The sequence below is a fragment of the Rhinopithecus bieti genome, unplaced genomic scaffold (genome assembly GCF_001698545.2).
Source record: "Rhinopithecus bieti isolate Rb0 unplaced genomic scaffold, ASM169854v2 scaffold_9420, whole genome shotgun sequence".
Taxonomy (NCBI): Eukaryota; Metazoa; Chordata; class Mammalia; order Primates; family Cercopithecidae; genus Rhinopithecus; species Rhinopithecus bieti.
The window spans coordinates 512,364-524,519 of NW_016806134.1; the positions used below are offsets into that span (position 1 = coordinate 512,364).

General features: G+C 36.6%; 1 protein-coding gene across 1 annotated transcript in view; it reads left to right on the forward strand.

Moving 5' to 3' along the window:
• CFH (complement factor H) overlaps positions 1-12,156 on the forward strand; it is a 112,337-nt gene that overhangs the window by 81,291 nt on the left and 18,890 nt on the right. Inside the window, exons 12-15 of the mRNA XM_017874831.1 lie at positions 5,189-5,365; positions 6,540-6,722; positions 6,831-7,010; positions 8,390-8,566. Of these exons, the coding sequence (XP_017730320.1) occupies positions 5,189-5,365; positions 6,540-6,722; positions 6,831-7,010; positions 8,390-8,566 (717 nt within the window). The remainder of the gene's footprint in view (positions 1-5,188; positions 5,366-6,539; positions 6,723-6,830; positions 7,011-8,389; positions 8,567-12,156) is intronic.

A 12,156-nucleotide genomic window follows, 5' to 3' on the forward strand; every position in this document is an offset into this window, starting at 1 on the left:
TTTAGCTGTGCCCTGTCCCCAGAGGTGGAGTCTACAGAGACAGGCAGGTTTCCTGGAGGTGCTGTGAGCTCCACCCAGTTCGAGCTTCCCAGCAGCTTTGTTTACCTACTTAAGCTTCAGCAATGGCGGGCACCCCTCCCCCAGCCTCGCTGCTGCCTTGCAGTTAGATGGCAGACTGCTGTGTTAGCAATGAGAGCGGCTCCGTGGGCGTGGGACCCTCCCGGCCAGGTGTGGGATATATTCTCCTGGTGTGCCCATTTGCTTAAAGTGCAATATTGGGGTGGGAGTTACCCGATTTTCCAGGTGTTGTGTGTCTCAGTTCCCCTGGCTAGGAAAAGGGATTTCATTCCCCTTGCACTTCCCAGGTGAGGCAATGCCTCGCCCTGCTTCAGCTCTCGCTGGTCGGGCTGCAGCAGCTGACCAGCACCGATTATCTGGCACTCCCTAGTGAGATGTACCCAGTACCTCAGTTGAAAATGCAGAAATCACCGGTCTTCTGTGTCGCTCGCGCTGGGAGTTGGAGACTGGAGCTGTTCCTATTCGGCCATCTTGCTCCGCTTCCCCCACGTTTTTATTTTTTATTTCTACTTGTGTAGAAGTAAAGTACTTGTGTTTATTGTAACCTTTTTTCTTCTTCTCCCGATTAGTCTTGCTAGTGATCTATTAATCTTGTTTATCTTCTCAGAAAACTAATTTTATGTTTTTTGATCTTCTATTGTTTATCTGGTCCCAATTTTACTTAGTTCTTCTATGATTTTTTTAATTTGTTTTCTTTTGCTAGTTTTGGATTTAGTTGTTCTGTTTTCTCTAAGTTTCTTTAGGTGCAAGGTTAGGTTAATTTATGACTTTTCTATCTTTTTATGCAGGCATTTCACACTGTAAACATTCCTATTAACACTGCTTTTGCCATATCCTAGAGGTTTTCATATGCTGTCTGTATTTCATTTGTTTTAAATTTTTTAAATTTCCATCTTAATTTTATCACTGACTCAAAAATCACTCAGAAGTAAGTCATTTAATTTTCATGTATATGGATAGTTTTGAAAATTATTTATGACATTAATTTCTATATATATTTCACCATGTTCTGATAAGATACTTGATATTATTTCTAAGCTTTAAAGTTTTTTGAAACTTGCTTTGTGGCTGTAGCCTAGCATATGGTCTATTTTGGAGAATGTTCCATGCACAGGTGTGAAGAACATATATTCTGAGGTTGCTGGGTGGAATGTCATTTAAATACCTGTAAAGTCCATTTGTTTTAGAGTCCAATGTAAGTATAAGGTTTCTTTGTTTATTTTTTTTCCAGGAAATCTGGCTAGTACAGTCATTGGGCGTGTGGAGGTTGCTCGCCCTCATTACATTGCTGTTTATCTTTCCACTTAGCTCTAGCAGCATTTCCTTTATGAATCTGGGTGCTGAAGTTTTGAATGCATATATATTTAGAATTATTATATCTTCTTGCTTCGTTTATCATTATATAATGATCTTCACTGTCTTTTTTTTCTGTTGTTGATTTAAAGTCTTTTTTATATATAAATATAACTATACCAAACACTTTTTGTCTCTGTTGTTCAAAATACCTGTTTCCATACATTTATCATGAGTTTGTATAAGTTTCTCTCAGTTAGGTGGGTTTCTTGTGAGCAGCCTGTGGTTGGTTTCTGTTTTCTAAATTTGGCCCACAAATCTGTATCTTTTAAGTGGAACATTTAACCTATTTACATTAAAAGTTAATATTGTCATGTGAGGTTTTGTTCTTGTCATTATGTTAGTTGTTACCTAGCTGCTTTGTAGTCTCAACTGTGTAATTATTTAATAAGACCTGTGAGTTTTATACTTTTGCATGTCTCTATGATGGTGAGTATTGATCATCTGATTTCATGTTCAGAACAACCTGGATCATTTATTGTGGGGTGAATTCCTAAAGTGGATTTCTACTGGTGATGAATTCCCTTAGTATTAGCTTGTCTTGGAAAGATTTTATGTATTCCTCATTTATGAAGCTTAGTTTAGCAAAATACAAAATATATCTCTAATAGGTGTTTTTTCAAGAAATATGAAATAATCTTTCTGAAAAGAACTCTGAAAATAGGACATCAATCTCTTCTGGCTTGTAAAGTTTCTGCTGAGAAGTCCACTGTTAGTCTTGTGAGATTTCCTTTACAGTTGATTAGATGTGTTCTCTTACTGATTCTATAATTTTTCCCGTTCACATTGACTTTAGATAGCCTGATGACTATATGTTTGTAGAAGTTCATCTCACAATGTAACTTCCTGGTGTTATCTGAGCCTCTAGTATACAGACATCTATATCTCTAGCAAGAGGGCAAGAGGAGATAAATTGTCCTCAGAAAGGTTATCTAACTTTTAGCTCTGTCTTCTCCCTCAAGAATACCTATAATTCTTAAGTTGTGTCATTTCTTTTAGAACGCCATTTTTCTCAAAACCTTTGCTCATTTAAAAAAAAAGCTATTTGCTCTTTATTTTTGTCTGACAAGGTTAATTTGAAAGACTTGTCTTCAAGCTCTGAGAGCAAGTTTTTCTGCTTGATATAATCTGTAATTAAATCTTTCAACTATATATTGTAATTCTTCAATGAATTTTTCATTACCATAAGTTCTATTTGTTTTTTAAAATATATTTTAGTACATTTTTCATTCATATCCTGAGTTTCTTTTCTAATTTCTTTGTGTTGCTTTTCAACTTTCTCTTGGACTCCATTTAGCTACTTTAAAATAAATGTTTTAAATTCTTTGTCTGGTATTTCAAAGATTGTATTTTGGTTAGGACTTATTGCTGAAGAGTTAGTGTGATCCTTTGGGAGTGTTGTAATACGCTGTTTTAAATCATACTTCCAGAAATGTTTCAATGGTTTTTTCTCATCCAGATGAACTATCTCTTCTTATTTTTGACTGTAGTTTCCAATAGATAGGATTTGTTTTTCCCTTTGAGAATATGACTATGATGTATGTTGTATAGAGTTATTTGGCTTAGGTTCTCGGTTCTTTCAATGGTAAAGACGCTGTATGAGTACATTGGTTAGAGATAATTTTTGTGTGATGGCTTTCTTAATTGCTGGTTGTAGTAGTTATGTACTGGGTGCATGACGAGGCTTACTGCCTTCTGAAGGGCTGGTATGGAAGACTTCGCAGAAAACTAACCTCGTTCTCCAGCATCATGCGCCAGTGTCAGCATTTTGCATTGGGCTGTGCAGTTTAACATTCAGGACAGTAGGTGGCGTGGACAGGTAAGAGCCAGCTGCAGCAGAAGCAGCTGTGCCTGTGCTTGTCATTGTTTATGGGAGAAACTCTCTGTTGCCCCAGGGAATGGACTGATCTATGAAAGGTACAATGGTCTGAGGAGCTGGGGACAAAACGGGGTGGATCTGAACCACTAAGCTCACCCTTGGATGCTCCAAGGATGAGCACAAGCACCAGCCCTGACAGGGGTGTCAGGGGAAGACCCTGGTGAGATATCCCTAGCTTGTCTTTCTTGCAAGCCTGGCTTCACTGGGCACATCACCAATGGAGATGTAGCCACCCTTAATACACCTAGAATGTCTGTCCTCTGGTGTGTCTGCACCAGTCTCCTTTGCGAGTGACCACAGCTATGTCCTCAGAATTGGGCAGAGGGGAGATGTCCCCCTCTCTACATCTGCGCCCAAGCACTGGGACCACTGGGCCCCTGAGATGGATCTGTACTCCTCCCTTGCAGAGGAAAACACCGCGTCTGTGGGTCTGCTGGAAGTGGTGTAGTCATTTTCAGCCCACAAGCAGGTTGCTCTCGCACACGGGAAAGTGAATGCTACAGTCTTCTTTGTCAAAAGGGGTGTCCCTTTGTTGCAGTTTCCATTAGGAATAGCACTCCCTGATGGTTAAACTACTGAGAATGCTGTAACTCCCTTGGGTCCAACCAGCTATGGGGGACTGCCACATCCAACCAGCTGCCAGGGGATGTCTGTGCGGCTCTGGTGTTATGGGATCAGAGGGCGGGCTGAGGTTCCTGTGTAGGATACAGTCCCCACATGAGTGCACTACAAGCATGAAACCTACCACTGTAGCTTGGGTCCAAGGAGAAGGCAAATGACCCTGTTCAAGCTAGTAGTTTGGTGTAATGCCCTCAAGAAGTTCCCAGGTCTCCACTCACACCAGTGTGTGGGTTCATGAAGGCAGAAGAGCTCTCTGACAGCTTGGATCCCCATGGTGAGCTGCAGGGAGTCCAAAAGACTCCTATCTAGACTGCCTATGAAGTCCCACAGGATCCTAGTCAACTTTTGAGGCTCTTGCTTCTATCTCTTTCCATGCTTTGGCTTTTCTCCATGATTCCTCTATGACGCTCATGCACCCTCTCTTTGATATTTTTCAAGTTATGAACATTTTCCTGTAACTTTGGTTCTTCTTTCTGAGAAGAACTGGCGTCCAAACTCCTTACTCAGCCATCTTGTTTTTAAAAAGCCCCAATTCTGGTCCATATGCACTTTTAAAATTGTAAATTAGGTCTCTTTTTTTTTTTTTTTTTTTTTTTTTTTTTTTTTTTTTTTTTTTTGATATGGAGTCTCGCTCTGTCGCTCAGGCTGGGAGGGGCAGTGGCCGCGATCTCAGCTCACTGCAAGCTTCCCCCCCCGGGTTCACGCCATTCTCCTGCCTCAGCCTCCCGAGTAGCTGGGACTACAGGCTTCCCGCCACCTCGCGCCAGCTAGAGGGGGGTTTTTTTGTCTTTGTTAGTAGAGACGGGGTTTCACCATGTTAGCCAGGGATGGTCTTTATCTCCTGACCTCGCATTGATTCCGGGCCCGTCTCGGGCTTCCCAAAGTTGCTGGGAATTACAGGGCTTGGCCACCGCGCCAGGCCAAATTAGTCTGAGAGAGTAATTTCATGTTTTGAGTAAAAAAATATTAAATTTCATAAACATCAGTGATTAAAACTAATTTAATTGTAAGTAAGTTGGACTTACAAATTAATTTTTAGAACAGATACATTTCAATACCATAACATTTGTCTTAAAGTTCCATTTCAATTTAGACAGTATATAAAACATAATATGTAGCATTCTTTACAGGGAAAAGGATTTATCTGATGCCCCTCTGTATACCCAGTATCAACCTCGCTTTATTGTGGCACATGTAAAATTTACTTTGGCAACGATTAATTGTATATTCTCATGAAATTATTTTACCTTTTTTCAGAAAGAGAATGTGAACTTCCTAAAATAGATGTACACTTAGTTCCTGATCCCAAGAAAGACCAGTATAAAGTTGGAGAGGTGTTGAAATTCTCCTGCAAACCAGGATTTACAATAGTTGGACCTAATTCCACTCAGTGCTACCACTTTGGATTATCTCCTGATCTCCCAACGTGTAAAGGTGAATGCTTATCTTACAACTGCTGAAATAAGAATTAGAACTTTGAAGACCAAATTTTTTTTCTTAATTTATTTTGGGCTTCCATTGTCTGTAATCTAATGAATTAAGTCAAAGATTTGCCTGTGAAGGATATGTATTGGGTACTGAATACCTAAGCTTCAGTTACTTAAGTTAATCTCCATTGTTTCTTGAACGATGTACTAGAAGTGTTCTTAGACACACAGGTGTTGTCAGTCTTAGTCTACTTTAGGTTTATGTTTCCATAAAGGAATAACTGAGGCTGGATGATTTATAAAAATGTTTTATTTGGCTCACTGTTCTCATGACTATAAAATTCAAGATTGGGCATCTGTATTCAGTGAGAGCCACAGAATGCTGGTAGAAGGGAAAGAGGAGCCAGTGTGTCCAGAGAACAGGTGATGAGAGAGGAAGCAAGAGAGAGAGCAGGGCAGTGACAGGCTCTTTGTAAGAACCAGCTCTTGCAGGAACTAATAGAGTGAGAACTCTCCCTGAGTGGGGGCATTCATCTGTTCATGAGAGATCCATACCCATGACACAAACATCTCCCATTAGGCCCCACCTGAAACATTTGGGATGAAGTTTCAACATGAGGTTAGAAGTGATAAACATTTAAACCATAGCATGGCTGACAATGGAGGGATTTCTTTGTTCATTTTCATTTTGCCTGAAATGTCAACATCCATTTTGGACATTTTATATAGTGTGAGCTGTAACTTAAGTTTCACTGAGTGTGTCTAAACAATATTTAAGCAGCTTATATTCAATTCAATTGCTTGTATTGATTAGTAAAACTTAAGGTATGTTGATCAAATGCTTGCCTCGGTTATGATATTTTTCCAAAATGTTATGACAAAATGTTTCCACGAAATGTAAAAATTAACGTGATTTTCATAACCACATTTGCTAATTGATTTTCTTGCATCTTTAAGATATCTGGAAGTCTGAGCATATTTTAACCTTTTATCATACCTTCAATATGACAATTTAGTATAAGTAATACAATATGAACACCATTCTTGGTTGTTTACAATGCTATAATAAGTTACATAATGAAGAATACATGAATAAAAGAAGAAAGTCTTTCCATTTTACTGAATTTTTATATTGTAAAACACACAATTTAACCATTATTTACATAGTATTTCTACTATAGAGGAAGTAGAGTCGTGTGGTCCACCTCCTGAACTCCTCAATGGGAATGTTAAGGTAAAAATGAAAGAAGAATATGGACACAGTGAAGTGGTGGAATATTATTGCAAGCCTAAGTTTCTAATGAAGGGACCTAATAAAATTCAATGTGTTGATGGAGCGTGGACAACTTTGCCAGTGTGTATCGGTAATGTATAAAATATTAATATTTAAACTTGTCAAAACTTTTGTATTTTGTATCTAAAGCACATAAATCATGCTTTCACAATAAACTTTTTTTGTAAAATTTACATAGAGGAGGAGAGTACCTGTGGAGATATACCTGAACTTGAACATGGCTATTCCGAGCTTTCTTCCCCTCCTTATTACTATGGAGACTCGGTGGAGTTCAATTGCTCAGAATCATTTACAATGATTGGGCACAGATCAATTACGTGTATTCATGGAGTATGGACCCAACTTCCTCAGTGTGTGGGTGAGAATACATTTCTTAAATCAACATTTAATAAAGTTTAATATTTGTATTGTAAAAACAATATTAGCAACTGAATTTTTGAAATTTACAGATATGGCTTAAAATGTCCAGTCTTCAATATAATGAAACCAATCTTTCTCATATTGTTTATAATTCAACATGTGTCTAGAGAGAAAAAATAAAGTTAGCAATATAATTTTATGACTCTTTCTGCCTCTGATATCAGTATTGTTTATATTTAAAAGTGTGAAGCAGCATTTCACTTATAAAATTGTCATGTGAGGCCAGGGTGGTTGCTCACACCTATACTCCCAACACTTTGGGAGGCCAAGGCAAGAAGAATGCTTGAGGCCAAGAGCTAGAGACTAGTGTGGGCAATATAGCAAAAGCCCATCTCTATAAAAAAAAATTTGTATAATTAGTTAGGTGTGGTAGTGCATGCCTGTAATCCAGCTACTCAGGAGGCTGAGGAGGGATGATTGCTTAAGGCCAGGAGTTCGAGATTGCAGTGAGCTTTATTGTGCATTCCAGCCTGGGCAACAGAGTAAGACTCTTTAAAAAATTATCATATGATTAAATATGAGTACTATTACTGAGAAATTATAACTGTTTTATATAAAATAAAAATATCATTGTTATATGGTACTCCTTTTGGGCACTGCAAAGCAAAGAAACAAAGTTGACAAAATATCTACTTACTACTCTCCCATAGGATTCTTTTCTCTCTTAAAGCTTCCAAAAGCAGTAATTTTTCAGTTTGTTCCATATCAGCCAACATAAGTTAATGTGCTGCAGGGTTGGTGGGCCACAGGCCCTCTATGTCAGTGATATAGCTAAGTGACATGAGGTAGTCAGGGATTGAGTCAGGACGTAAATCTCATTGATGGACTTCACACTGTAAGTCTCATGTCTTGATCAGCAAGAAGGTAAGGTGATTCACTTACAGTGAGACTTGAGATTTACAATCTTTAAAATCATTTTGCCTCCTTGATGACTAACCGGGAGGATCTTGGGGACCCTCATTCACTTTTCTCTAAAACTGAGTTTTTCCTAAATTTTCCTGCATCCTAATTCTAAGAGTCCTAAATGTCCAGTCGTACTTATTCATCCAATGAAATATCCAATAATATTTTGTATTTCCCAAAGAACAAAATGTCTTAAGATAGATATCTCTAACATTTCAGTGACAGAATGCAGGGCTTATATTTTTACATAATAGCATTTTGATGCAATGTAATCAGGAATAACTTGGTTGGTGAAATTTATAATGATAACTCATAATTTTATGATGCTAATACTATTTACTTTGTAACTATTTTATGTGATAGTTGGTTTTATTTTATAATTTAAATTTTCATAAAAATATATTTATTTTATAGCAACAGATCAACTTAAGAAGTGCAAATCACCAAAATTAATTGTAATTGAGGCAAATTTAACAAACAAGAAGGAATTCGATCATAATACTACCATAACATACAGATGTAGAGGAAAAGGAGAACGCCTACACGCAGTCTGCATAAATGGAAGGTGGGATCCAGAAGTGACCTGCTCAAGTAAGCTCTTATTTTGTTTTCAGAAAAGTATTCTATTTCTCATTTGGAAGAGTATTATGTATGTGTGTCTTAAAAACTTTATTTATTATTACAAATGCTCCTGAATAAGGCAGGTAATTTAGAAACTAATGAAAACATTGTTCCTAATACTAACTGTGCCATGTGAATTAGTTACGTTTAGTATAAAACACACACACACACCCACACACAAATCAGGCACTTCATGTCATAATTACTGTTGGAGGACCAGTGTTTCTCATTCCTTTCCTTGTCAACAAATGTTCCTGTGCCTATACCTCTGTCTATGCCAATAACTACTATGTATCTATTTGTGTATGTGTGTATTTATGTATGTATCTATATCTATTTCCATTGATTAATTTATTTAATCTATCTCTCTATTCATCTATCTGTTCATCTACCTACTCATCTATTTATCTATTAATTTATTGTTTATCTATATTGAAAAGTTAGTCATATTGACACATACAATTTCACTTGAATAGTGTAGGGTTTATTCCAGTCTTCCCACATTTGAGGCATGTATTTTGCTCTCCAGTTGTGGCATTCCTTTCCTCACTAGCTTCAATATTTTTACCGCTGTCTGCCAGTCTAGGAAAAACAGAAAGCATTGACAACCAATACAAAACGAATCTACTATCGACATTTCAATATGTTTAGAGTCCTTAAAGAAGCAAATAATATATACGTGCAGTGAAGTGTACATGTTCTACAGATTTTTCTTGAAGTTTTGTAGTTTTAGCACTTCTATATAGCTTTATTAAAATGATCGTATGGTTATTGTCTTTTCTGTTAATGTGATGCATCACCTTTATTTGCCTATGTTAAACCACCTTTACATTCCTTGGATTAAACTCACTTGATCATAGTGAATTATTTTTTTAATGTGCTGTAGGATTTGTTTTCCTAGTATAACGTTGAGGGTTTTTGTACCTACGTTCATCAGGGGATTTTGCCTGTAGTTTTCTTTTTACGTTGTGTCCTTGTCTGGTTTTGATTTCAGAGTAATGTTGGGCCACTACAATGAGTTAGAAAAATGATCTCTTAAAAGTTTTAGAGTCGTTTTAGAAGAGTCGGTATTAGCTCTTTTAAAATATTATAATTCAGCAATGAAGCCATCGGGTCTTGGATTTTCTTTGATGGGAAACATTTTATTACTGACTTAATCTCTTTCCTTTTGATTACTCTGTTCAGACTTTCTATTTCCTCTGAATTAATCTTAGTAGGCTGTTTGTGTCTAGAAATGTATTCATTTCTTCTAGATGATCCAATTTGTTGGTGTATAATTGCTAATAATTGTCTCTCATTATTCTTTATATTTTTTGATATCAGTTGTAATGTCACCTTTTTCATCTCCAATTGTGTGTTTCTTTAAGCCATCTCTCTCTTTTTTAGTTATTCTGGTTAAAGCTTTGTCAATTTTTGATTATCTTAAAAAAACTATTGTTTTCATTGATATTTTGTACTGCTTTGGGGATTCTATTTTACTTACTTTTACTCTGATCTTTATGATTTCTATCCTTCTACTAATTTTGGAATTGACTAGTTTGTTCATGTTTTTCTGCTTTTTTGAGGTGTACTACTAGATTGTTTGTTTGAATTATTTCCATTTTCTTGATGTAGGCAATTATTCCTAAAAACGTACATCTTATAACTACTTTTGCTGCATCCCATAATTTTGTTACGTTTTGTTTCCATTCTCCTTTTCTCAAAATATTTTTTTTTTTTTTTTTTTTTAGACGGGGTCTCGCTCTGTCGCCCAGGGTGGGGGGCAGTGGCTGGATCTCAGCTCACTACAAGCTCCGCCTCCCGGGTTCACGCCATTCTCCTGCCTCAGCCTCCCGAGTAGCTGGGACTACAGGCGCCCGCCATCTCGCCCGGCTAATTTTTTGTATTTTTTAGTAGAGACGGGGTTTCACCGTGTTAGCCAGGATGGTCTCGATCTCCTGACCTCGTGATCCGCCCGTCTCGGCCTCCCAAAGTGCTGGGATTACAGGCTTGAGCCAATTTGAAATGTTTTGACCCTATTAATGTTTCAGAGCATATTGTCTAATTTTCACCTAATTTAAAATTTTCCATAATTCTTCCTATTATTGATTTTTACTTTCATACCTTTGTTGTCAGAAAAGTGACTTGATATAATTTCTGTCTTCTTGAATTTGATAAGACTTGTTTTGTGGCCTAACATATAATATATTATGGAGAATATTCTGTGTGCATTTGAGAAGAATATGCGTTTTGTTGTTATGTGGAATGTTCTTTATATGTCTGTCCAATCTATTTGGTATAAATTATTGTTCAAGTATAATGTTTCCTTATTGATATTCTGTCTGGATGATCTGTCTCAATGTTGAAAGTAAAATATCAATATCCCCTACTATTACTACGTGGCAGTCCACATCTCCATTCAGATTGCTAAATGTTTCCTTTATATATTTAGTTGCTTTGATGTTGAGTGCATATATAGGTTTAAAATAGTTGTATTATCTTGACAAATTTACCCCATTATCATTGTATAATAACCATCTTTGTACCCTTATGCAATTTTTCCCATAAGTCTATTTTGTCTGAAATGAGTATAACTACCCCTGTTCTCTTTTAGTTTTTATTGTATAGATTTTCCATGCCTTCACTGCAATCTATGAATGTACCTTACAGTTAAGTAAGCAGTTTATAACGGCATATTAATTTTTATTTAGTCATGCTATGCCTTTTGATTATAGAATATATTCCATTTCTATTTAAAGTAATTTTAGATAGGTAAGGATTTATAATAACAATTAGTTAATTCTGTTCTGGTTGTTTTTGAATTCTTTGTTTTGTTCTCTCTTGCTTGCTTTATTCATGGTTTGATGACTTTCTGTAGCCGTATGCTTAGGATTTTTTCTTTTAATCTTTTGTGTATGTATTAGAGGTTTTGCTTTGTGGCTATCCTTAGGCTTGCATAACATATATTATAAAAGGTTATTTTGCATTGATAGAAACTGAATTTTGATTACATATAAAATCTCTAAATTTTACTCTGCTCCTTCCATGTTTTGTCTTTGATCACATACTTTGCATCTTTCAATCATTTGTATCTCTTAATAAAGTTTGTAGCTTCAGTTGTTCTTAGTACCTTTGCCTTTTAACCTTCATGCTAGCTATATTTACCCATCACCATTACAGTATTAGAGTGTTTGAATATCATGTTGTACTTTCTTTTACTAGTAAGTTTTATACTTTAACAACTTCATCTTACCAATTAGCATGCTCTTTTTTCACCTTCAAGAACGCCCTTTAAAATTTCTTGTAAGGCAGAAAAGCATCCTTATGCTCTCTCAGTTTTTTGTTTTGTTTTTTATTATACTTTAAGTTCTAGGGTACATGTGCACAACGTGCAGGTTTGTTACATATGTATACATGTGCCATGTTGGTGTGCTGCACCCATTAACTCGTCATTTACATTAGGTATATCTCCTAATGCTATCCCTCTCCCCTCCCCCACCCCACAACAGGCTCCGGTGTGTGATGTTTGCCTTCCTGTGTCCAAGTGATCTCATTGTTCAATTCCCACTTATGAGTGAGAA